We start from the raw sequence: 26,844 nt of genomic DNA on the forward strand, positions 1-26,844 counted from the left end.
TCTGACAGGCCATGACTCTCGCAAAGGGCTCCCAGGCCTAGCGGTCCCAAAAGCAGAGGATGCCTCCACAGGGTCATGGCAGTCACCCCTGCCATTTTTCACATGGAGACACAAACTTACAAGAGCAATGGAGGACAGATCTGCACTGTGCTAGGACACAGAGATCCTGGTATCTTGGTGCCAGTAGAAGGCCTGCTTCTTGCCCCTTTCTGTGTAGTTTTGCCTGGCCCAGGCCCTTCTCTACAAAGATGTCCAATTTCCTATGTGACCACTAGCTTAGTGTCTGCCCTGTCCATTGCTTTGTAAGAGCCAGGAAACTGGCCGTGTCTGTCCTCATTCATTAAGTCCCTATCACCCAGAGTGCGGGCTTGGGAATGAATGATGAGCCAGTGAATTAATGAATGAGTGTCTGCCTGCATAGCTGAGGGTAAGGAACAATGTTGCTCTTGAGTCAGCTTTGGGTATCCGGTGGTTCAGCCAAACCTTCTCTGTCACTACCATCGAACTTCAGACTCCTCGCTGGGAACAACACCTCCATCCCTAGGGGGCTGCAAAGCTAAGAAAAAAAAAAACCCTCCAGACACAAGATTTAAGCTAGTTTTTCTTTTTAAAAATTACAATTGGGGAATACCATAGATTTAGATTTCAAGGTTTTATTTTATTTTTTAAGTTAAACCATACACGCACAGATGGCTTCAAAGTGAGCAAATATTGGGCCAGATCTCGTGACCTTCCTCAAGAGATGCGGGGGCCTGGAGAGCAGTGGGGAGGAGGAGGAGACAGTCGGGAACTAGGGCGGGGGAAAGCCAGGCTCGTGACTCATCGCAGGGTCGAACCGAGGCTCCAGGTCACAGTGGGGCGGTGGAGCCCCTGGCTTGGATGCAGGCTCACTGCTTGCCAGACGGGTCTGCCAGCGCATCTCCATTATGGGGCGGTTTCCGGGGCTGTCCAGCTTGCCTTCTGACCTGGGGAATCCCGACCCCCATGAGCTATCAGGTTCAGGCTCAGGCACATCTTGGTCAATATCTTATATCTTTCCAAGGAGCTTCAATTTTCTCCTTTTTCAGCCAAGCTCAGTTCGCTCCTGGCAGGGTTGGAACAAGTTCACAAGCCTAGTGTGCGCGACTTTTTTCTTACTCTGAAAGGAGGTTTGGAATAGAGGGGCGTGTGTGCGTGTGTGTGTGTGTGTGTGTGTGTGTGTGTGTGTGTGTGTGTGAGAGAGAGAGAGAGAGAGAGAGAGAGAGAGACAGAGACAGAGGGAGACAGAGACAGAGACAGAGACAGAGACAGAGACAGAGACAGAGACAGAGACAGAGACAGAGACAGAGACAGAGACAGAGAAGAGATTGTGTTCTGTGCCTACACAATCTGTCTGGCCTTAACATCAGGAGGATCTAAGACGTACATTTTATTATTATCACATTTTACAAATGAAGAAACTGAGGCACAGAGCGATCCATCCTCCTGGCTAAAGTTTCACGTCTAATAGACTGACTCAAAAGTCCGAACTCAAGGTGTTTGCCTCCGATTGGGCCTCCTCCCTCCTCTTACTGTAGAGCCTGGAGCTTGGGAGCCGCCCCTCACCCCTTTCTTTGAGTCTTGGGGGCCCCCGCCGTTGTTACGACAACCAGGGACCAATAAGGAGCAAGCAGGCGGCAGGAGTCCCCGCCCCAGCCCCACCCCTCTCAGAGGGCTACTGGCTGGCTATAAGGGCAGGAGGCCGAGCGGCGGGAGCCTGAGCCAGGGAGCGCGAGGCGCAGCGAGTCGTCCGGGCGTCTGGAGCTATCGGAGCCACCATGTGCGGTGAGTGCACGGCGGCCTCCTCCCTCAGAGCCTTTCAGAGCCCAGACCAGAGAGCCAGGCGCTGGGGACCTGCTAGGGGCGGCGATCGTGGGGCTTTCCTTAGCCAGGCCTTCCTTCCCCGCTCGCGGACCAGGAGTAACGACTCGGGGACATGGGGGCGTGGGGATGGGGGCGTCTAAACTCCGAGTAAGAAGAACCAAGCCGGGACCGCACAGAGCAGGGGCAGCAAGGCGGGTCCCAGGAAAGGAGCCCCGCAACACAGAGGTGTTTCCACTCCATATACCAGGAGGGCGCTTCCTCTACTTGGCCCACAAAGGCCGCCACTAGCAAGCTCAATCATCCTGGGCGCGGAGTGGTGGTCCTATGTCCCAGTCTGCCGCGCCCACCAAGGACAGGCGACCTCACCTGTGCGGTGTCAGTAGTCCCGAACAGTTCCTGGTGCGCTCGGAAGGGTTTGCCCGTCTTGCTTGCGACGCAAAACGAATCTCCTGTCCCTAGAAGGGTGGGAAGTGTGGTAAAGCTTTGCTGGAACGAGCTCTTGGCGACACGATAGATAGTGACTTACCCCGAAGCCTTAGCCCAAAGCTAGGAGCGGGAGCCCTGGACCGGATAGCGGCGCAGCCCCGGGCGACGCCGAGGTGTCCAGCCGGGCTTTGGGAGCATAAGGGAGGCGGCCGCCCTGGGCGCACATCTGCAATTCCTTACCCTCCTGGCTGGCTGGGCCGCCTCCGCTGGCTGGCTGGCCGGGGAAAGCCGGGAACTTTTGGGACAAAAGGTCACTGTGAGCTTTTTTTCTGCCTTGAGTAGGATTCAGTTACCCACTCCAGCCCCCTGCGGCTGGAGAACCTGGTGGAACTTTTGAAGCCATGAAAGGCGCCTCTCTGACTTTGCTGAAGGCTTGTGGGGTGGGGTGTGCCAGTTGGTGAGTCCAAAGCCAAGGTCTGTGCAGGCCTTGTTTCATGAGCCAGGAGACCAGGGGAAAAGAACCACAGAGCAAGGATTAGGCAGGAACCTTGGGGACACAGCCTCATCCAGAGAGAGCCAGGGTCAGTTTAAATTCCTGAATCCGCAGACAGAATCTTAGGACTCCTAGGCATCCTTTGGCAACATGTATATAAGGTTGCCTCTGGGGTTTCTGGACACAGAAATGAAACAATGCACAAGTTTTGTCAGATTCAAAAGCCTCCCAGGTTTAAGTTCTCGCAGACCTTTAGCCACCGGTGGCTTTAGAACCAGACTTACGCAAGAGACCTCAAACTACTTGATCTAGAACCAGACTTACGCAAGAGACCTCAAACTACTTGATCTATTCCGCTTTCCTTGCTGTGCCTCTCAGATGGTCCTGCGTCCCCACCATCAACCACCTCAGTCTTCCACCCTGCTTCCTCCTGGCGTCTGCCTTCTTTTGTGTCTTTCCAAGCTACGGAGAACTGTCTCCTCCAACCCTTTGGAAGAGATGGGGTTTGGGTTATAACCAACCCGTCTCCTTTCTGGACTTTTGGTATTGATTTGTGACTGAGTATGAGAAGTGCTTTGAGGTCACCAAAGAATATCTAGGATGTAGTAGAAGTCTTGGTTCAGCTGTGCTCCTATTCAGAACCAAACTCAAAGGAGCCAGGCGAGCTGGGCTAGGAGGCCTCCTCAAACTTAGGTTTCTTTGAGGCCGTCCTCGGTGATGTCTGACCCAGCCCCCTGTCTTCATCCAGGAGTCCTGTAACATCCTAACTAAAGCAAAGCACACTGTGTTTTTAGTTCTCTCTGTCTTTGCCCATGGGCATCTGTCCCTGGTTCAGAGCTCACAGCCCAGCTGCCTAGAATTGGACATACTTGTCTGATGCCCTTCGTGGTCCGTATGTGTTCCGCTCCAGATACTGGCTTTCCTTTTATGGTTGTTTTCACTTGCAATTTAGTGAATTTTACAGAAAAAAATGATAACAATCGTGTTTTGGGCACAAGAATACAACAGATATTGAGTCAGTTTCTCACTCTATATCTGGGGAAACTGAGGACCAGGTGAGGCCTGTCTGAACAGGAACTTTAAGATCATTTCAGTTTCTTGGGCCATGTCTGCTGCTTTCATTCAAAGCAGCCTCAGGTTTCAGGGGTCAAGACCAAAGGCCTTATTGGATGGTCAGATGATTAAAAGATGACCATGTTCTAATGATGTTTCAATCCACAGAAAGCTGGGCCCAACAGGAACCAACCCTCAAACAAAAACCTTTAGTGTGCAGAGAAGCTGACCCTTAAATGCTGTCTTAGTTAACTCCTTTCCTATTTCCTAGAGAAAATATCCTAACAGAAGCAACTTGTGAGAGAACACGTTTATTCCAAGTTGCAGCCCATCATTGTGGGGGAATCCAGGTTGCAGGAATGTGAGGCACCCAGATAGGTTAAATCCACAGTCGTGAGCAGAGAACAGGAATGAATGAAAGCGTGCAGTGCCTAGCGATCTGTCTTCCCTATCAACCAACATGCCTTCTTTCATCCAGCCTAGCACCCAGCCCACGAAATGGTCCCACCTAGACTAATATACATCAAAATATCTACTACAAGCATGCCCACAGGCCAACTTAAATCCACCTTTATTGAGACTCCCTTCCCAGGTGATTCTAGAAAGATTCACTCTTAAGCCAACCCTCACAGGTCCCCACGTGCAGTTTTATTGACATCAGAGTTCCCTGCCTTCTGTTGACTTCCTGCCAATGGAAAGGTTTTGTTCTTTCTCCCCGCCGCCTTTGCGGTCTTCCTTTCCTTCCTTCTTTTCCTTTTCATGCAATCACCACAAGTGATTGCGTAAGAAGAGGAAGGCTCTATGTCTTCTGCACTCTGAGGTTCTAAAGGTCATGAGGCTGAGCCACCCATTACCTCTAAGAAGGGACAGGTGAAGAAAATGGCCATTCTGTGAGCCAGTCATTCTCCAGCAACAAGAAAACCCCAGCCTGAGAATGCTGCCACGCAAAAGATACCTCAGACATAGGCTACACCCTGGCACTACCAGGCAGACAGACAGCTTTTTGTTCAGTGCACGGGGTTTAGTTACCAGATCACAAAAGTAAGAGAGCTCATATGAAGTTTTTTTTATAAAGATATATTTATTTATTTTATGTATTTGAGTACACTGCAGCTGTCTTCAGACACAAGAAGAGGACATCGGATTACATTACAGCTGGTTGTGAGCCACCATGTGGTTGCTGGGAATTGAACTCAGGACCTCTGGTAGAGCAGTCAGTGCTCTTAACCGCTGAGCCATCTCTCCAGCCCCTGAGGTTTTTTTTTTTTTTTTTTTTTTAATCTTAAAAAGTATTCAAAGATGAGCCACCTCCAGTCCATGTTTCTGAGGAGCATTCTCTTCGAATGGGCACCAGCTGTCTCCTGACTCACTGGTTGAAACATCGCAGAGCTAGCTAGCTACCTGTTGACTCTCAGAAGTTTGGGACAGAATAGAGCACAGCATAGAGTACCAGAGAACTAACTAGCAAGAGGACTGAGAGAAGCCTGTGGTAGGATCTCCAGGCTCAAGTGTGAGCTCTGCAGAGATAGGAGTTCACAGGCATGCCAGGCTAGGGGCATAGCATCACTCCATTCTTGTGGTCACATGACCTCCTCCTCTTCCATGGACAGTCTCCCTCTACCTCCTTCTTAAAAGGACACATGTGATGATTCTTCAGGGGCTCCCGGATTATCTGGGACAGTTTGAAACCCCTTTGTTCACATCTGTACAGACTTTCCTCATATATAAAGCAATTCTGACAGATTCTGTTCAAATGTTTAGAATCCTGAATTCTCAAGTCCTGCCCTTGAGGGCCTAATTCAGAGATTTCATAAACAGGCTTCCTGGACTCCCATACACCCAAGCACCCTTGTCCTAACACTCTCAGATTGGACCCATCACTCTCAGAAGGCGAGTGAAAAGATCATTTGAATACCTCCAGTTTCATGGGCATGGTGCCACATACCTAGTTGGACCAAACAGACTTGCTCATTTATTTAAAGGTTAGTTGCTGGGTCATATAATAAGGCATTCACAGCATCTCTTGACTTACACATGGTACACACTCTGCCTGTTTATCATGTCTCTGGGAGAAGCAGCCATGGGTTTTATTTCTCTAGATTTGTCCAGAATTGACACATATGCATGTGTGCATGCACGTACCAGAATCTGCTTGTGTATTGCTGTTTTTGGGGAGAATTGCCTTCCATTTAAGCTGGAGGGTGAGTCTTCTCTGTCAGTTGCTTAGTGTCCATCCAGGGGGATTAGAAGACTTCTGACAAAATCAAATCATCTGTAACACTCATTTCATCTGTGACACTTCAGTTCATAGCTTCGTAAGGAAGTGATGTCTTTTGAGAAGTGGAGTTGGTGAGGACATAGACAGACTCGGGGGGGGGGGGCTCAGTTGCTTGACTTAATCTCTCCAAGCCTTGTTGGTGAAAATGGGCAAAGCAGAGATCTTCTACCCAGTGATATGCTATAGTATATTGCTTTCTGGATTGCCATTTAAAAAATGAATTACATTTATGTGTGTTGGGGATTATGTTCATGTGAGTGCAGATACTCATAGAGACCAAAAGAGGTGTGTCCACATCTCGAGCTGGAGTTTCAGGCAGTTGTGAACAATCTGACGTGGGTGTTGGGAATGGAACTTGGTCCTCTGCGAGAGCAGCACTCACTTTTGCCCACCGAGCCATCTCTTGAGCCCCTACTTTGTTAATTTCTATGATATACATACTCTCACCAGAGACAGTTTCGGGAGAGGGTCATGGGAAGTCCCTGAATGAGTAATTGGGAAAAGAAGCACCCAGCTGGTTCCTGGAAGCCATCAGGGGCACTCACAGCACACCTACACACACCTCTTGGTCTGATGTTGGCACTCCTGGGAACTGAGCTTGAGTCATTTGGAAGAACAGTATGCACCCTTATCTACCGAGCCATTTCTCCAGTCCTGTGGTTGAACATTTGGATTCAGCAAGTTTTCACAGAGCAGGATTCCCTCCATGCTGTCTGTCCCCTTCTCTGTGCCTTCCTACCTTGCGCTCCTTCATGTATTAGTCTTCCTTACCTAATTCCTGGATCCAGAAAATTTGATGAAATGTATGTATAGGCATTAGGGCATTAGAAAACAGCCCTTAAAAAAAAAGTCTCATGTAGCCCAGGCTAACCTCAATTTGCTCTATGATTAAAGAAGACCTTGAGCTTCCAGTCCTCTGACCTCCATACCTCCTGAGAGCTATGATTACAAGTGTCTGTGGTCTGTTAGAATTCATCAAGGGGACCACATATTACACGGTGTGTTTTCTTCTACTCTCCCCTTAAAGGAGGCCACAGGAATTGTCATTCGCACGTCAATAATTTGGTCTGTCCCAGTCTACACGAGTGACAGCCAGTCAGAGAAAGCACAGCCTCATCTCCTTGGCTCAGTGTGGCTTACCACACCTGTGAGCCTTGCTCAAAAAAGTAGACCTGCCTCATCTTCCTGCACACAAACGCACGTAAACATAGGAAAATGTGATGAGCATTTCCTTGAGAGCGAGAAACAAGCAAACAAACAAAATAAGACAACCAATTTCATTTAAATTAGACTCCCAGTCCCTTTGACTCTGATGAAGAATGGTGGTCAGTAGGAGGACCCCAGCCTGCGTGGGTGGTGATATGGCTTCTGTAGTGCAAAGCCCTTCTCTGTGTGGGTTCGGGCTGGGTCTCTCTGGGTGAAGTTGATCAGGCTGAGCGTTGTTTTCATTAGGAAACAGACTATCAGCAGGACCAAAGGAGTCCAGGCTGCCCTTTTTGAAGCTGACTGTTTCCACTTACCCTGTAGATCCCTCTTCAGTAGTCCCGCCCCCACCCCAACTACTCTAGGGACTTCAGGTAAATTCTAAGTGTTCAGTGCTGGCCAGGTATTCAGAGGAAGTCAAGCCCCTGACATGACCACTGTCGTTATCTGTCCCTTGGAGGCTGAACTCATGAGCTCTGAACTTGTCTCTGTGACTTCTGTGGAGCCTGAGTCCCTGAGCGATCTCTTAAGGCTATGCAGATGGGAGATGAGTTCTAATAAACAGACCTACCTCTGCCTAGCTGAGTGTGACGAGTGGCTGTGTCAGGCTCAGTTCTGAGGCCGCTCACCTCTGGTTATCTCTGTTTGCTTCTTTATTCATGCGTGCGTTCATCCAACAGCTGTTTATTGTGTACCTACCATGCACCTTATGTGGTCAGGATGCTCTGACAGATAAGACGACGTAGAGGTGGTTCCTAGTCTTATGAAGACTATATATAGTAGGGAGTCAAACAAAAGGTCGAGGAAGCAGATATAGGAAACGAATAGTTCTGTGGCCTCTAAAGTGGGAGTTAGAGAACTCAGTAGATCTCATGAGGACCCTGCCAGCCAATACAGAATGAAAAGATGACAGTCTTATAAAGAGCCAGCCCTGGGAGATAAGGAATGCTCCCCCACCCCCAGGCTATGTCCTCACTCTCAGCCCTTAGTCCCTCTGCCTGCAAATCCCACCTATGGGGACCCCTGTGCCTCTGTGACCTCCTTTGCCTCACGCTCATCCGTACATCTCACTGATTCGTAACAGTGACAAGGCCCCACAGAGTAGGGATATGTTTATGGGCTGAATTAAACTTTGTCCAAATCACAACCAGACTAGCTTTGGCTTAACCATCATTTTCCCAGGCAGAGGGTGAAGAAAAAGAAATAATGAGATGGTAGTATTCCCCTGTACCCTGACTTTGACAGTCACTTCTTAAGGACTTAGTCATTGTGGCAGGAGAGCACGCATTTGCATCAGTGGCATCCTTGAAGTGAGAGCACCTCGGCTATGCGACAGGCAGTGCAGTGCCGGCTTTCTGAAGGAAGACGTTCTGAACCGTTAGAACCACTCTGTTAAGTGGATGCTGCCATCGCCGATGTTTTCACAGAGAAAATCAAGTTTCCAAGGTCCATTGACTTGTCGAGGCCACACAGAAAGCACAGGACCGGGATGGAATCTGGGATTGGGCATCTGGCCCTGGCTGTGGGCTTCAGGCCTCACCTTCTGGGTTCCTTGCTGTCACAGAGCCAGTAGTAAATGGCAGGGAGGGGATAGCTCCACGCCTGCTCTTTTATGGATCTGGGGGAGAGATAGATGTGAGATAGATGTGTTTCTTTCTTTCTTTTTTTTTCTTTTCTTTTTTTCAGAGCTGGGGACCGAACCCATGTTCGGGTCTTTCTTATCCCTCTTGTGGCTACTGTTCTTCCAGGTAATCATGGCCTGGGAGCCACAGTGAAGTCAGACTGGCTCAGCTCAGAAGGAGGTAGAGAGGCAGGAAGGGGGCGAGGCACTGGCAACTGAGACATCAAGGCAAGGGCATATGACATGGCTGACCCAAGGGGAGGCTTGGAACAAACCAAAGTAGCATCTGAGAGCTGAGCAGGGCTTTGGTCAGGTGTCTCTGTCACTGGATCTGCCCTTGAGAATCTCAGCCCTCCTTACTGGCATGACTGTGCCACAGGAAATCAGGATTAACCAGGTCTGTGACTTCCCAAACAGTTCAAACTTGTCAGCTTTTGTTCCTTGGCTAGGATGTCCCCCCTTAGGATGACACGGGAGATTTGCCTCTCTCTTTTATTTTTACTTTTAACTTTAAGTTTGCATTTATTTTATTTATTTCATGTGCATCGTATGTGGATGTGTGTGCACATGCTTACGCCGTGGCATTCATGTGGAGGTCAGTTTTCTTCCTTCACCACATGACCTCCAAGGAGCAGACTCAGGTCATCAGGCTTGGTGGCCAGCAGCTTTACCAGCTGAGCCATCTTGTCGACCTTTGACATTGTCTTATTACATATTTTCTAGGGTTGGGACTGAACTATAGCTTAGTCGTGGAGTGCTTACCCAGCCTGCACGTGGCTCTAGGAGAGGGATGGGAGAGAGGAAAGCAAGGGACAGTAGAGAGACGTGTAGACAGGTTATGAATGATTCCACCCTTGTATCGAACACCAGGCTGTCTCTAGTCTGTGGAGGTCACAAACCAGCCTGAGCTGCTAGCCTTTTAAGAGCACGCGTGCACTTCTGCGAAGATGTCTGTTGGGCGTGCTTCTAGAACTGCCATAGCTCTCAACCACAGTGTCTGCCCACTTTTCTTTTCAGATAACCAGCAAAATGCCTTGCAGAGAGGTTGCATGAATTTAGATGCTCCTGCCAAACCGATCTGTGTTTGAAGACTGCATCTCACTGCCGCTTTCTTTTGCAGATAGGATAGCGGATTCCAAGAGGGCAGTTTTGACTTGAGAAATTCCTGGGAAAGCAGCCCGCCCCCTACTTTATGATCTTTTATAAAATTAATGTGATTGACGGTTAGCAGCATGCACACTATTTTATGCGTTTCAGTTCACTTTTGTGCGAGCCCAAGTGGCCGGGAAGGTTAGCTGTACAGGGAGAGGGGTGGCGCTTCGTTAATAAAAGAAGTCACTCAGTTAGACGTTTCACGACGAAAATGAGAAGATTTATGTTTCTTGTGCGGAGACCTCTCAAAAACCCTCCTTGGCAGCTTGCGACACGGCAGTCAACTCGCAAACTGTTTCAACTGCCTGCCAAGCTCCTGGCTGGGTGTCAACACAGCTGGTGGTCCTGAGAAAAAGGACATTTTAATATCCAACGGGGTGGGGGGGTGTGTATTTCTAACGTGCCCCTTCTCCCAAGCTGTTGTGGATCTTCAGTGCCACGCAAAAACATGTGTGCTGGATGCACGTTCAGAAGTAGAGTGTGGCTGGAAGAAGCGAATTTTCAGGCAAGGATGGGAGAGCTGAGTCAGAGGCTCCTGGTCCTAAAGAATATGTATAGATATAAAAAAAATACCCAGGACCTAATAACCCAATATATCAAAATTCATAGTATCATGGATGCCACCAAGTATTAGCTAAGTATCATGTGGAAAAATAGGACCTGTGACAGGAAGAAAAATCAACCAATCAAAACTGATCTAGACAAACACGTGATGGACTGCGTTTCATATGATCTGAGCCTTTTTACTGCTGCACGTTCGTTGTTCATGAAGACAATTTCCTCGGAATATATCAATTACTTAAGACTGCGTTAGCTATAACCCGTGCAACACACCCTTCTGTTTAAAATATTTTCCGAGCTGGGCGTGGTGACACAGGCCTGAATCTCATCACTCCAAGGGCTGAGAAGATGGCTTAGTAGGCGTGAGGACCTGAGTTTGAATCTTTGGATGGGTATTCCTGTGTGTGCCTATGACCCCAGCGTTGAGAAGTGGAGACCGATAGATCCTGAGAGCTCTCTGGCTAGCCAGCCTAGCTGTATGGTGAGCTTCCAGAATTCCTGTCTCAATGCAATTAAAATAGAGGGCAATTGAGGAAGATATCCAGTTCCGGCTCTAGCCTCTGCATGCTCCCCCGTCCCCACCCCACCCCTCTCTCTCTCTCTCTCTCTCTCTCTCACACACACACACACACACGCACAGGAGCTCGCACACACCCCTGAAGTTGTGTCTTACCTATCGGCTAAGCCCTTACCAGCCCCGCGGCTGTAAATGTGCAGTCTGAGGTGACAACAGAAGAGGCACACATTTCTTTTTCCTTCTTCACAGTTTCCCAGATAGAAGATTCCTTTTTATTATCTCAGCAACCACAGCCTATGGTTTTTCTCCTCTTATTCGCTGAAGAATGTTCACGGTTTCACTTAAAAGGAAGTGTGTAAGGGCACCTCTCTGAACTATCATTTGCTGTTATTGCTACTCTTGTACCTGGGGCCATTTTTAAATAAAGACAGACATTACTTAAACCCAGTTGTGACACTGGAACGCCAGTCATCACCTGGGCTTGTGGTGCTCTGATAGCTGATCTGGTACTGAGATCCTCTGACCTCATTTTGGTAATGGACACAGTTTCTAGATGGGTGGGTAGTTCTACAGCATGGATCCCTGAGCAGGGGGATGCTGCACAGCCTAGCTGTGAGCATATTTCCTTATGTCAGAGCAGTGTGCAATTTTAAACTCATGAATTATTTATTTATCAAAAATTTCTAGTTATTACTTTTAGGTCAAGGCTGGAAGATGGTAGCTGAAACCTCAGAATTCAAATTTTCAGTTATGGAAGACATATCGAGTGGCTTCACCTTATATGACTGTCCCAGATAGTTACGTGGTCTTTCATTGACTGGAATTTTAGCCATACAACCAGGGAGCTTTCTCGTTGTCCACTGAAAAGTTAGTGTGAACAAAGGCTCACCAAAACGTAGACTGAGGTAGTGATGGTACAATCAACCTACGACTAAAAACCTTGGAAATGTACTTTTTAAGTGAGATAATTTAGTACATTAAGATCTTAAGAAAGCTATTAAAATTTTCATTTTGATGTTGAAATAAAACTATCTTTTAAAAAATTAGTGTAACAAAAATACACCCAAGAGCCAGATGTGTTTTTTTTGTTTGAAGCCTGGGGCAGAAAGTATCAGCTGCTAGGGAAGGACCCAGACTACATGCACAGCCCTTATCCTCTGCCTCTCTCGCTCCCCCAACCTGAAGTCAGCAAGGAAAACAAAAATAGCTGAGTGTCAAAATTGTCCTTGGCCACTTTAAAAAGAAATTCATATGAAACTGCTCAGAAAGCACACTGCACGGGTTTGTTTTTTTTTTTAATTATGTGTATGTGTGTGTGCCTGTGCCTCTGTGTGCCTGTGCCTCTGCGTGTATATGCACATGAGTGTAGTTGCCCATGGAGACCAGAAGAGGGCATCAGATCCCCTCGGAGCTGGAGTTTGCAGTAGTTGCCAATTGTGTAGCCGCCTGATGTGACTGCTGGGAACCACTCTGATCCCTAGAAAAGACCGAAAGCAGGGACTTTCATCTTTCCACCAAGGAGAAAGGGTACAAATAAATAAAATACATTAGATAAAATAAAGCCAAACTTAATCACCTTGGTTTGCTAGCCTACTTTTTAACAAGGCTTTCCCAAGAGATGGATCTATTCTGGCTGTTGTGAAAGACTACTTTTACATTAACTCCTAGGAGCGGGAGCTCAGCAGGATGCTTGCCTTGGATGCATGATGCCCTTGTTATTTTTGTTTTTTTGTTGTTGTTTTGTTTTTTGTTGGTTTGTTTGTTTTGTTAACTTGACATACAATGAATCATTTGGGAAGAGAGGATACTAGTCAAAATGCTTCCATCAGATTGAATAGAGAGATAAATCCATGCCTCATCTTTTCCATGAAGCAGGCAGACATGAATGACAGATGACAAGCAAAACTGAATCCTCCTGAGGGTACGATCCTCAGCCAATGAGGAAAGAGGAGGAAGGACCTGCAACCAGGACAATAAAGATTGTTCTTGTACTGCCAAGCACACCCTTCGTTTTGTCTTCCTAGTCTCTGTTGGTGGCACCCAGCTTTGCAAATACATTGCTCTGGTTTATTGGTTCCTCGCATCTGCCAGTGAATGGCAGCGAAATCCTCTGCTGTGAAACTGTACAGTCAAGGGTCATGACACAGGATTCGTGTGAGCTTTTGCCACAGAGAGTAGGGCTGACAGAATACAGCTCTCCCAGAGGACTAGAGGGATAGCTAGCTTTTCCTCTGCAAGCAGGAGCTAAGATGCCTCCTTTGTCTGGTGTTGGTTTTTGTTGTTGTTTTTGTTTTGTTTCTTTTCTATACGGAATACCGATATGTCCTTAAGATGACATTATTGTTTTCTCTTTGGGCAGGAATCTTTGCCTATATGAATTACAGAGTTCCCAAGACGAGGAAGGAGATTTTTGAAACCCTCATCAGGGGCCTGCAGCGGCTGGAGTACCGGGGTTATGACTCGGCAGGTGGGTCTCCGAGACACCTCAGGATGGCTGCTTCTCTCACTTACATTCTTTGTAAGAGGGGCCTTTTACAGCCTGGGTCCTTCCCTGACACTTTTTAACATTACATTACATTACATTAATGTAACTGATCCTTTCCTGCTGAAGGACTACACTTCCCAGCTTCCCCTTGTGGACTATGGAAGTCATTTCTGCCCCTTTAAAGAGCCACATCCCATCTTCTGTAGGCATTTTGGCCATCTGTACACTAACAAAAGTGCCTCCTTGCCATGAATAAACATGGTCCTGTCTAAGGTCAGACCAGACCTCTTTCTTTCCCCTCTGGGCTCTTTACGGCTGCCTTTAATCATCTAACAATAACCTCTCTTGTTCATCAAAGAAGTTTCAAAACTGTAGAAAAATCGAGAAAACTTTTTTTTTTAACTGTAGAAAACACAAGGGTTAAAGAGAAAACTCTCTAACAAAATCTATATCAGATACAGCTTCATCAACATTGATCAAAGGCACAAAGTTTCAATTGTACAAGATGAAGGAGCCCTAAAGATTCCCGGGCAGCTTAGGGTGGACGGTTAACAATACAGTAAGAGAGGAAGCCTCGTTTTAATGTGTATACTCGATAACATTGATGGAGGGAAGGGGTCCCCAGGAACTTCAGCGAAGGAGAAGTTGAGGGCTTGGATTTTTGGGTATTTCCACTGGTAGTTCCCCATCTCAAAGACCACTAAGTTGGATACATTAAATATATATATGTAGCATCCTGCCTGCCCATCTTTCTAACTCACTTCTCAATCCTCATGGGAGTGGCTGTGTCAGGTTTCTCTCCACTACTGGCAGAACGTTTAATTAAGAAGCTTGCAGAGCCAAGGAGCTAGGTGACCTGTCCTAGTAAATTCTTAACGGAAGGCAGATCCGGAAAGGGTTTACAGGCATGCAAATGGAGGGAGAAGGCAGCTAGGAGGTTACAAGACAAAGGGCACAGCAGGCTAAGTGCCTTTGAATAGCCTCTTGCCTTTAATGGCAGGTGTGGCAGCCCATCCCTGAGGTCCCTGCACACACAACTCTGTTACTTTGAAATTGACACTTTAGGGGTTTGTCTTTCAAAATAAATATCCTGAAAACTAGATTGTTCTTTTTGATCTTGTTGAAGAAACATGGTAGTGGCTAGTGGTGTGTGTGTGTGTGTGTGTGTGTGTGTGTGTGTGTGTGTGTGTGTGTGTTAGTATGTATGAAGTCCTAGGTTAGATTTCCAGAATGCACTTGCTGTAACAAACCATACCTGTGGCTATAATCCTCCATGGTGTATTTACTGGTAAGGGTGAGGGAGACCCAGAGATAACCTCCCCCACTTCCCCCCATGCGCTAGTTCCTTCTATAAAATAGCACAACATTTGCATACGATCTATTTGTATCTCCTCACAGATACATTTATCATCCTTAGATTGATTATTTATACCTAATTCAATGTAAATGTGGTGTGAATTTCCTTACAATGCCTTGAGATAATGGCAAGGAAAGCATCCGCCCATGTTCAGTACAGAGGGAATTTATCTGTTGGCGAGTATACATGTGTTTGAGTACACTTGTGTATATGTGATTACACATGGACATGTGCCTGGAGGCTAGAGTTCCATTTAATTTTTGAGACAGTATTTTTCATTGACTTGGAACTTGTAGATTGGTTAGGTGAATGTCCTGCGGGTTCCCGGGATCCACCTGTCTCTACCTCCCAGCCTTGGGATTACAAGCTTGTGACACTGTGTCTGTTTCGGTTTTTTTTAATGTGTGTATTCTGGAGACTGAACATCCATCACCTTAGCTCCCTAGGATTATTTTCAAGACTTCTGATCATCTCTTGGTTGGTCATGGACGTGAAACCTCAGACAAAGATAGCAAACTGTACCTTTTGGTGACAAAACTTAAACACGGAAAAAAATCACGTTTATGTTCTCAATTTTATAAAAGTTCGAAAATAAGAAAACTTCTCTCCAGTGACAGAGGTGTGAACAGTGCTTGCCTCTTTGTAGCAATGAAATTGAAGGGAAAGACAAGGGGCTTTTTTTTTTTAAATATTTCTGTGGGTCATGCTGGTACAGGCATCAGAACTCGGTGTTCTCTGTAAACTGTAGGTGTGGCCATTGACGGGAATAACCATGAAGTCAAAGAAAGACACATCCATCTTGTGAAGAAGAAGGGAAAAGTGAAGGCTCTGGATGAAGAACTTTACAGTAAGTAGAAAGCGGAAGACTTCACAGTAAGTAGGAAATGTCCTGTATCCGAGTGATGGGTGGGCATAGGCCCTTGAAAATGCCAACAGCACTGGAGACGGAAAATGTGTCAATGTGTCAATGCGTCAATGCGTCTACACTTGGATGATTACTAGGAGCGTTAAGGCTGAGTTGTAGTTGTCACAAAATGTAGGAGTCTTTATTTTAAGCAGTCACACGTGGCGATGAGAAACTTTTAATAGTTACGTTTATTTTAGTCATTCTAGCATACAATACTGCTTTTCCATTTATATTGTTGATACATCATTTTCTTTCTTAAGTTGCCGTATTTTAATTAGGCAATAAGGGAGAGGAATAGTGGTTCAGCCTGGAATCCCAGCATGTGGGAGCCTGAGGCAGGAATATTGTAGCCAGTCTGAGGCCAGTTTGGTTTATGTAGTGAGTTCCAGGGCCACAGAGCAATAATCTGTCTTCAAAGGGGGTTAAGTTACTGATACACTAAGTAAATAGATAGTCCCCCGACGCATCGGATCCCTGGAGTGCCATGTGTGTGACTGACATTAAAGATGGGCCATTCGGGAGCACGGTGTCTAGTAGAATGGAACCACCTTGCCACAGTAGTGGCCTGCCAATGCTTTCTTTTTCCCTCTTGAGACAAAGTTTCTCTGTGTAAAACTCACCAGATACCAGGCCAGCCTCAAGCTCAGAGATCCACCCGCCCCTGGTTTCCCAGCACTAGAATTGCAGACATGTATGTGCCACTTCCTCCTGGCTGTCAACGTGGATGAGTTCTGAGTTTAACATGAGACCATGCCTCGATGAATAAAGTGGCCAATGATCAGAGCAAACACCCAGCACTAACCTTGGGCCTCCACACACATGCACATATATGAAACCATGCATGTACAGCCCACACAGACACATGTATGTAAGCACACATGCACACAAACACGCATGCACAACATGCACCAACATAGCAACTGGTTTTCTTTTGTTTTAGAGCAAGATAGCATGGACTTGAAGGTAGAGTTTGAGACACACTTCGGCATAGCCCACACACGTTGGGCCACCCATGGGGTCCCCAATGTGGTCAACAGTCACCCACAGCGTTCAGACAAAGACAATGGTAAGTAGAGCCTGTTCAGGATGTTTCTGTTCCTCCCTGAATGACCTGTCAGAGATGATCCCGGCCAGAGTGCCTTCCATGCCTACCTCACACTGGCTTTCCCCTCTGCCCAGTCCTCCTGAGATCACCTTCAGCATCTCCGGTAGGACCCACCCATAGCCACATTTGTTAGAAACTGCAGCTTCGATTCAGGATAACCAGTCGAAAACTACCATTAGCAATCTGTGAAGGCTCATCCAATGTCTGACCAACTCACCAGGGACAATCAATGTGCTTTCAAGAGTGTCTTTACTCATGGCTACTAAACAGCATGAGGGGATGACACACAGTCTTGCTTGGGATGCCTCCGTTACAGCCCGTTAGAGCTTAGCAGGCCATAGGTTCAACTGCTGGCCCCGCAAAAGGCAAGCGTAAGTGTTTTCACAAAGAAGACATGGACTGTAAGAAACAGATGAGACCACTGATGAAGACAAAAGAAAATGTGGTAGACTTAAGAAAATAGCAGAAAGAAACAATGTCACGATAGATGTGAAACAAAAAGAAGGGAAGAAAGGAGGGTAATAGAGTTGATTAATAATAGAGAATCAATATACGGATAATGTCTGATGCTCCCAAGAAGGCATCAGAGCAAAGGAGACTGGGGGGATTTTCACATAGGCCGCAGAGTTGGCTCGGTTGTCAAAGTGCCTGGCGTACAAGCACAAGGACCTGAGCTGGACCCCAGCACCTATGTTGGGTGCCGTCACATATGTTTGTAATCCCAGGGCTGGGAGACAGAGGCTCCAGGATCCCTCAAGCTCACTGGCCAGCCAGGCTAGCCAAGTCAGTGAACTCTAGGTTCTATGAGACTCCCTGCCTCAAAAGACTAAGGTAGAGGGGCCTGCCAGATGGGTCAGCTTGTAAAAGCACCCACCGTGGAATTCTGGTGAGCTGAGTTCAATCCCTGGAATTTATATAAGGGTTCAAGGGAGAACCACCTCCAGCAGGTTGTCCCCTGCTTTTCACACACGAGCCATGGCACGCGCACGTCACACACACACACACACACACACACACACACACACCATCTATACACTGCTAGTTTGCAACTCTCCTTTAAAAACTAAAGCTTAGTGCAAGAGAGCTTAGTGCAGTTAAGAGCACCGGCTGCTCTTCCAGGGGACCCAGGTTCAATTCCCAGCACCCACAGAACTCAGAACTGTCTGCTCTTCTAGCCCAGGGCATCTGATGCTCTCTTCTGGCTTCCGCAGCCCCCAGGCGTGCATGTAATGCAGAGACATGCATGTAGGGGAAATACCATATGCACAAAGTAAAATGATTTATTTTAAAGAGGAGAAAGAGCTAAAGACAGTTGGGAATGTCTAGAAATATTTCTGGATAGTGAAAGGTTAATCCTTTTTGACATAAATAGTTGTTAAGGCTGGAAGCCTTTTTAATACCCAGTGATAGAATTCTACTCACGGTCGGGCGCTGGGTGCCTACCACTGACAGGTCACTCCTTCCGTAGGCTGCAGTTTTGGTAAACATCAGTCTTAGGCGTTGCAAATGAAACCTGATTACTACACATCTCAGGGAAGAGTTTCCAGTTTTCATTCCTCTAGCATCTAGCTTGAACTTCCTTCCAGTTCATTTTGAGAGCTTGTTTCTCTCTAACACAAACTCTTCTTTCAGAATTTGTCGTCATCCACAACGGAATCATCACTAATTACAAGGATCTAAGGAAATTTCTGGTAAGGGGCTTCCCCTGGGCAAATCACTCTGATTCAGCATTGTTCGCTGACACTTTCACCTAGCCTGTTTCCACCCAGAAACAAACACAGGAACTGAGTGAGATGCACTCCAGGCCATGTCACAACCCTGAGCATGAGCCTTAGTCACAGCTGAGCCACTGTGTTCAGACCTTGTCTGGGGAGATAGCAGGGCGTGAGTGTTTATCTTGAGGGCTCCTGAGGCTTTACAGAATCAAAATCACATGAGCTGGGTTTCATAGAGTAGCTTGTGCTATGTAACACACCAATTCTGACACTGTGTGGACCGTGGGGTGGGGAGGCAGACGGTGAGTGTCCGCAGCGTGGTGTGAGTTGGGATGTGAGTGGGTTTGAGTCAACATATTTTATCATCATTGCTGCTGGTTTGCAATGTCCAGATTAACAGTGAAGACAGACTCCTGAGGAGGGATGAGGGGCCGTCTCTGGGAATAAGAGGGTGACTCAGAGGTGTTTGGCTGCTGGGTTCTGGCAGAAATTTCTTGTCCCTTCCCAGTTTTGCTTATTCTTGCCTTAAGTCATATCTTGAGGGACTAGACTAGAGGGAGTTGGCCCCACCAGCATTGCATAATGACCAAAATCTGTCACCCTGGGTACAACCCCATATTCCAGGAAAGCAAGGGCTACGAGTTTGAGTCAGAAACAGACACGGAGACCATCGCCAAGCTGATTAAATACGTATTCGACAACAGAGAGACTGAGGACATTACGTTTTCCACATTGGTCGAAAGAGTCATTCAGCAGTTGGTGAGTGTGAATTCCGTCTGCCTAAACACACTTTATTTTTCATAAGCACTTGTACAAATTTGCACAAGGTACTGAGAGCAGAAGATAGTCTATAGCATGTGTACTTACAATGTTACATTCCTGTAACATCTGGAGAAAGTCCAGCTTGGGGACTGAAAATCAAACAAAACATTTGCTTCATTTTAGCCCAGCTGGGATGGTGGCTGGCCTTCTAAGCTATGGTTTTACAACCGTGGATTGTGTGTTCATGCCAATGTATCTGTCCCGGTTCATGTTGTCCTCTCTAAAATCGAATCATATGCACTGTTGTATGCTAATTGGATGAGTTTGACTGATATTGGATACTTAGAATTGTAGTCTTTCTTCCTTGTCAGTAAAGCAGTCAGGGAAAGGAATGTCCACGATTGATTACAGAGTAGAAATGGTAAAGGGAGAGGAGGGAGGGAGGGAGGGAGGGAGGGAGGGAGGGAGGGAGGGAGAGAGAGAGAGAGAGAGAGAGAGAGAGAGAGAGAGAGAGAGGTATTCATTCATGGAGTACACAGGAATAGATTTCTGAGTTATGCTAAGGATGCATAGAGACAGCTGTGGGACAAGAGACGTTCTTAGTTCCCAGACGTTCTTAGTTCCCAAAGAAGACTGTGGTTTCATGACAGAGGAGATCAGAGTGCAGGGAAATGTTTAAGGGAGTGACCCAGGACAGTCAGCAAGAGACACTAGTGACACATTGAACAACTCTAGATCCAAGAACAGCTACTCTCAAAGAGGAAAAGACACAGGGGCTGGGATAATCCAAGGGAACAGACGTCGGGGCTAGAGGACATCCGAGGAGGAGAATTTTCTTAGAGGAAGCAGAGCAGGTGGGGCCTGCCTGAGATGGGAGGCAGGAAAGAGACATCCAGACATCTCAGAGCCTATCCCCAAGAAACCATGATGACATCCAAGGCCACGGTAGCCTAGAGATAGTGTTCAAGGCCCAGAATCCGGTCAGAATTGGGTCAGAGACTGCTGTGGGTTATCATGCTATGGTTTTAGATATCCCATCCTTCAGTGAACGTTTTTGGAGTGAATCTACTGCCAAAACCCTTTGACCTATGCCATCCTCTTTTGGTGGGTGGGTGTTCCATAATTTAGAGGAACTATTTCGAAATCATAGCATCTTCTACAGTGTCATACCGTGGTGTGGAATACCAAGCACCAATTCCAGAATGGAATTGGCTCTGAGATCCTCACTCAATATCCGAGTCAAGTTTCATACAAACTGTCATGGTCCTTTGTATGTAACGTGTGCCTATCCCCATGTGACTTCTGAATTGTCATTAGGTTGTTTATAATGCCTACTGCAGTGGAACCATATAGATGGCTGTTACAGTCATTGAATACTCTAGGGACCAGTGACAAGGACAAGTTTGTGCATGCTCACTATCTTAGTTAGGGTTTTACCGCTGTGAGCAGACACCATGACCAAGGCAACTCCCACCCCCCACCCCCCACCCCCCACCCCCTGGAGCCGAGGACCGAACCCAGGGCCTTGCACTTGCTAGGTAAGCGCTCTACCACTGAGCTAAATCCCCAACCCCCCCCCCCCCCAAGGCAACTCTTATTATCTCAGTACCTTGTGCAAGGATATTTATTGAGGCTGGCTTACAGGTTCAGCCCATTATCATCAAGAGGGGAACCTGGCAGCCTCCAAGCAGGCGTGGTATGGGAGGAGCTGAGAGCTCTACATCTTCACCTGAAGGCTGCTAGCAGAATATTGGCTTGCAGGCAGCTAGGATGAGGGTCTTAAAGCCACAGTGACACACTTCCTCCAACAGGGTCACACCCTCTAATAGTGCCACTCCCTGGGCTGAGCATATGCAAACATTCAACCTCATTCTGGATGCTCCACTAGGCTAGATGTGCAGCCCACACCAGTAACAATGGAAATATATTTCCGTTCTATCCTTCACTGCTATTATAAATTCAACTAAGCAGGGATAACGTCATGGCACTTAAGATTTGCCTAAAGCCCCTTCTTCCTAGGCAGCTTGAATACCCACTGAGACCCTGGAACATTAGCCCTATAACCCACTAGTTTTGAGACTTAGTCTATGGATTGAGTGTACAACTCTGGTGGCACAGACCCTGAATTTCAAAGTCTGAGCACTTCACATGGAAATTCATATTCATAACTTGTACACAATTGGGACCTTCTGAGGCCATGGCAAATTAGTTAGGTTGGTCAGATTCAAGGGATAATTTTGTATGAAGAATTTAAAGGCATTTGGGGAGCTGCAGAACAGAGTGGTTAAAAGTACTTCCTGATCTTATAGAGGACCCAGGTTCAATTTCCAGGACCCATGTCGGAGCTGACAATTGCTTGTTTCTCCAGTTCCAAAGGATTTGTCGCCCTCTTCAGGCCTCTATGGGCACTGCACACATAGTACACACAAAGTCCTGTAGGCAAATGCATACATGCACATCTCAGAAAAGGAATTTTCAGTCCTGACTGAGGAAAGCTATAGGCTAGTTCTAAGTTTTCACAAATAGCAAGGTGAGGCACAGGCACAGGGGGCACATAGCAGTCACAGCCATAGAAACGATAAAAGAATTAATACGATAAGAGGGTTTTTTTTCTCATTGTATACGTCAATTTTCTCTTTTTCTATTGGATATTTTATGTATTTACATTTCAAATGTTATCCCCTTTCCCAGTTCCCCCTCCCATCCCCGTTCCCCTGCCTCTATGAGGGTGCTCCCCCTCTCACCCACCCATTCCCACCTCACCACCCTGGCATTCCCCTACACTGGGGAAATGAGCCTTCACAGAACCAAGGGCTTCTCCTATTGATGCCAGACAATGCCATCCTCTGCTACATATGTGGCTGGAACCATGGGTCCTCCCTGTGTATTCTTTGGATGGTGGTTTATGATAAGAGAATTAACAATTTAGATAATCTGGTTCTCCTGGATGATCTAAAGGCCGGGCACCATTCTAAGCACTCACAGTGCTTTGGACTTGAACCTTGAAGTCATATAGATAGAACTGCTGTCCCCTCAGTCACAGATAAGGAAAACAAGGCTGGAGTGGTGGGGGATCACTGAAATGATTGCCCAACTAAAGGAAGGGCTAGAACCAGGACTGGACCCCAGTTTGAGCTGATCAACCTCCTGGCCCTCCCAGCTGCTCCCTGCACAGGCTCAGCCCAGGCTGTCTCTGGCCCTGGTTCTCACGCTCTGCGGTTCTAGCTGTACCACTCCATCCTGGGAATCTCTAACAAGAGTTCCTTGGGAACCAGGACAAATCACTGTGGCTTTCTCAGTGAAATTCATAAGGACTGGACCTCGGCACTTCAGCAGGACGCCACCTGTTTGGCTTCCCCTCTGATCATCTTCCGTAAGCTGCCACTGCACTCAGCTGCTTGGGCAACCCATATCTGCCCTGCCTGGGCCAGGGGTCTACAGTGGCTCGGATAATCAGTGTAAGTCGAGACGATCCTTCAAGACCTTGGTTGCTGTGTTTTCAGGAAGGCGCCTTTGCCCTGGTCTTCAAGAGCATCCACTACCCGGGAGAAGCTGTTGCCACAAGGTAAGGCTCTGGTAGAAGCCCAGCTCTGAGGGGCCTTGGTGCCCTGTGGCTACTTGATTTCATGCTAAAGGCACAAAGGAACCATCAGAATGCATCCGTGGCCCCGAGAGACTTAGGCTGGGTGAGTGAGACTGTCCCTTGACTACTGTCACTATTATCTACCCAAAGTCAGAGGAATTGATCATAATCCCTCCATCCCCGAGACTGGGTCTAACTCGACATTTGAAATGTAATTTCAGAAAGTCATAAAATAGAATTGTAAAACACCATTCGGTCTCTATGAAATCTAGAAGCTCCCTTTAAAGTCTCATAATGTGATATTACTGTTCAAAATGAATGTGCTGTGAGGGCGCAATAAAGTTTGATTATCCTAAATGGGCTGTAACGGATGGTTGGAGCACCGAGGCCAACCCTTGGGACATCTCAGGAGGCTTCTGTGTCTTAAAGGAGAGCATGGTCTGAACACTAAGATCTGGGAGCCACTTACCCAGAAACCCAGATAGCTTTAGGCTCTATTATGAATGCTCAAACTGCTATTATTCAGGAGCAATTTGAGTTAGCTCCTCCTCACTGGGCCCAGGACAAGGTCTCTGATTAGTTTTAGACAAAACAAAGTATTATACAAAATAGCCAAGACACTTCAAAGCAACTTTTTCTCAATCCTTCTGAACTCTGTGCCCTATCTCGAGAATGAGAAGAGGGGTGTAAGTCAGTCAGCGCTACGAGGAAGCAGACCTGTCATTCCTTAAAAAAAAAAAAATAGCAGAGGCTTGCTGGGTCCAGCACACACCAAATGCCTGTGTGGGGGCTGGATCCAGACTGATAAATAGGTGGCTCGTAAACACATAGGTCTATCTTAGAAAGAAATTGGTTATGGCAAAATACTAGCCCACTAGGTTGAAGACAGATGCTTGAGGGCACATGTGTTCAGGCAGCAGGTATGTTCACCTTTATGTGTATGAGTGTTTTGCTTGCATGTATGTATGTGCACCGTGTGTGGGTACATAGGTCAGAAGAGGGAATCAGATCTCTTAGAACTGGAGTTACTGGTAGTCACAGGGGTTCTACCCAAGATCGGTAGGTGCTGTTAACCACACAGCCATCACACCAGCACTTTCACCTTAGTTTTTGAGACAAGTTGTCATCGAATCTGGAGCTCCCCCATTCAGCTAGGCCGTAGGCTGGCCGGCCAGTGAATTCTGAGGAACCACCTGTCTTCCTGTCTCTCCTCCCCACCCCGTGCTGGGGCGTACACACTACCTGTTGTGTATAGCTTTTAAAATTGGTTTTGGGGGATCCTGTCTCAGGCTTTCATGGCACTTGGACAGTTGAGCCATCTCCATAGCACTCAGTCAGAGGTGGTTAAGGCCGTATCCTGCATGGACAAAGGGCAGTGAGGTACCGCTGTCCTGCCTGGAATGTTGCATGCCTGGCTTCTGAGATACAGAGATCGAAATAGCGTGAATTATAAAAGTGATCTGCTTGTTGTTTGATGTAAGTGCTGTGTAGTCTATAAGATGGAGCAAAGAGTTGCATTTTGAAGGTAAGACGCCATTAAAGTCGTGACGTAATCCCTCCAACGAGATTGTCAAAGGCAACAGTAACCAGGGAAGTGCTTCCCTGAGGATTCTATCCCAAGATCCTCATAGAGCTCGGTGCTGGCGAGAGAGGGGCACAAAGGAAGGAGGCCTTTGTCACTTCTATCATCCCCTGAAGACTGTTCTTTGTAAAATCACTCTTCCCTTCATGATGATGGAACCCACTTTTGTACAGGTCAAATATTCTAAGTTTCCCTTAGTGGAGTATCACTCAGGCCAAGGTAAGACCCTGCGTTTTGTAAAAAAAAAAGAGTGCAGTCTTCCCTTGGCACCTCTGGAGTTCTCAAACTAAACCCTGCCCAGATACCGAAACCCTCGGACGTTCAGACCGCTTGTGTAAAACAGCATAGTGTAGCACTTGAGTTGACGTCCGTCAGCTCTAGGTTGATTTTGATACCTAATACAGTGGAAAGACCTTGTAAGTAAATAGTTGTCATGTGCATTCTTGGGGGATGACAGGCAAACGACTGTACAGGTTGAGTACAAATGCAATTTCTTACCTGTGTGTGTGGGCATGTGGAGGTGCACGCGCACGTGTGTGTATGTGTGTGTGTGTGTGTGTGTGCATGTGTGCGCGCACTTAGGCATTGAACCTCACATCTTGCATGCACAAGGCAAACACTGTGCAACTGAGCAGTGTCCCAAGCCCTGCTTTATTTTGTTTTACCTATTTTTCTTTTTGAGACACGAGCCTGCTGAGTTGCCCAGGTTGACCCTGAACTTCCTCTGTAGCCCAAATAGGAACGTAATCCCGAGGTTATAGGCCTGTGGGTTATAGGCCTGTGGGTTATAGGCCTGTGGGTTATAGGCCTGTGGGTTATAGGCCTGTGGGTTATAGGCCTGTGCCACCCAGCTTGGCTCTTCGGAGTGTTTTCTATGTGCAATTTCAATTGTGGGTTGAATCTATAAATGACAACTGTATACACAAGACTCAGCTAGTCTGCCTTATGGAAGCAAAGAATTGAGCTGTGCAAAAGAGGCACAAAGCCTGGTTCCCCAGGCAAATTCATGGTAGCAAACACTCCTCCCTAATCTGGGAGTTCACGGTGAGTGAAGGCTATGGAATGGAATCCTAGAGTGTCCCCTCCTACACTAGGTCCTTCCCTGACGGTAAAGTCCCAGCTCCTGAGACTTACCCATGTGGGTTCGCTACTAGTGGGGATTTAGAGAACCAGGAGCCCAGAGTCTCATAACAGTGGGGAAAGGCATGTTACCATGTAACTGGATGATGACAGGGAAGTGAGCTGACATCTGCATGCCAGCCTATTGGTCCCTGCTCCAAACCCAGAGGATGTGGTCTCAAGGTCAAGATGTCCCTTCTGTGTGACCTAAACGCAGTCTTCTGCTCCAGGGAAGAGACTGGATTTGAAGGGTGCATCTGGCCTGGGGTCTCAAAGGAGAGGGGTCCCTTGATATCTTCTTTTTCCTGCAGGAGAGGCAGCCCCCTGCTCATCGGGGTACGAAGCAAATACAAACTCTCCACAGAGCAGATCCCCGTCTTATATCGGACATGTGAGTTTCCTGAGGACACCATCAGTCGGCTACAGGGTAGCTATCCCCCTGCAGCCGGCTCTGCTTGGGGGCAGACATAACCATCACCACCCACAACACTCTGTCTTGAACCCAGCTGCCTCGTGGCTCCAAGCTTCAGTATCCATGCTCCATCTTTTAAAAGAGCATCTCGCGGTGAATATTCTGAAACCTGCTCAGAAATAGAGAGTAGCAGGCAGCTGGAGAGCGGGGCATCCGTGCCCTGATTTGAGTTCCTTTGGTTTGTTTTCGTTTGCACTGCTTGCCGGCTGTAGCCATTTAAATGCTCTCTCAGCTCAGCTGAGCTATTTGGGGAGCTTTTGCGTGATTTGGCTGGCACAGCCACAGCTAAAAATTGCAGATTGCTCCCACACAATATTCAAAAGAGGGAAGCGGGTTCCTTTGCCACGTGTTATGCAAATAGGGCAGCCTACCCGTTCTTTTGTTTACTAGGCACTATTGAGAATGTGAAGAATATCTGTAAGACCAGGCTGAAGAGACTGGACAGCTCCACCTGCCTGCATGCAGTGGGGGATAAAGCCGTGGAGTTCTTCTTTGCTTCTGATGCAAGGTAGCTAAACATTTTCCTTGTTTTCCTGGGGTTAGGTAATTAAAGAGTAACTGTCTGAACACTGTGTGTGTGTGTGTGTGTGTGTGTGTGTGTGTGTGTGTGT

General features: G+C 47.2%; 1 protein-coding gene and 1 long non-coding RNA gene across 3 annotated transcripts in view; one reads left to right on the top strand and one right to left on the bottom strand.

Moving 5' to 3' along the window:
* Window positions 1-637: 637 nt before the first annotated feature.
* On the bottom strand, window positions 638-2,506 carry LOC120095088 (uncharacterized). 2 transcript variants are annotated; one of them, XR_015631560.1, is made up of 3 exons: window positions 2,369-2,506; window positions 2,209-2,297; window positions 638-960 (listed from the first exon to the last, which is right to left on the bottom strand). It is a non-coding gene; the product is annotated as an uncharacterized LOC120095088 (long non-coding RNA). The 2 variants fall into 2 exon arrangements; XR_015631559.1 differs by having other exon boundaries at window positions 638-965.
* The window catches only part of Gfpt2 (glutamine-fructose-6-phosphate transaminase 2), a 46,073-nt gene continuing 20,925 nt past the window's right edge, over window positions 1,697-26,844 (top strand). Inside the window, exons 1-9 of the mRNA NM_001002819.2 lie at window positions 1,697-1,803; window positions 13,506-13,613; window positions 15,737-15,835; window positions 16,836-16,961; window positions 18,633-18,691; window positions 19,340-19,474; window positions 22,981-23,042; window positions 26,073-26,152; window positions 26,624-26,741. Coding sequence (NP_001002819.2) covers window positions 1,797-1,803; window positions 13,506-13,613; window positions 15,737-15,835; window positions 16,836-16,961; window positions 18,633-18,691; window positions 19,340-19,474; window positions 22,981-23,042; window positions 26,073-26,152; window positions 26,624-26,741 — 794 coding nt within the window. The 5' untranslated portion in view covers window positions 1,697-1,796. The remainder of the gene's footprint in view (window positions 1,804-13,505; window positions 13,614-15,736; window positions 15,836-16,835; window positions 16,962-18,632; window positions 18,692-19,339; window positions 19,475-22,980; window positions 23,043-26,072; window positions 26,153-26,623; window positions 26,742-26,844) is intronic.

The sequence above is a fragment of the Rattus norvegicus genome, chromosome 10 (genome assembly GCF_021556685.1).
Source record: "Rattus norvegicus strain SHRSP/BbbUtx chromosome 10, alternate assembly SHRSP_T2T, whole genome shotgun sequence".
Taxonomy (NCBI): Eukaryota; Metazoa; Chordata; class Mammalia; order Rodentia; family Muridae; genus Rattus; species Rattus norvegicus.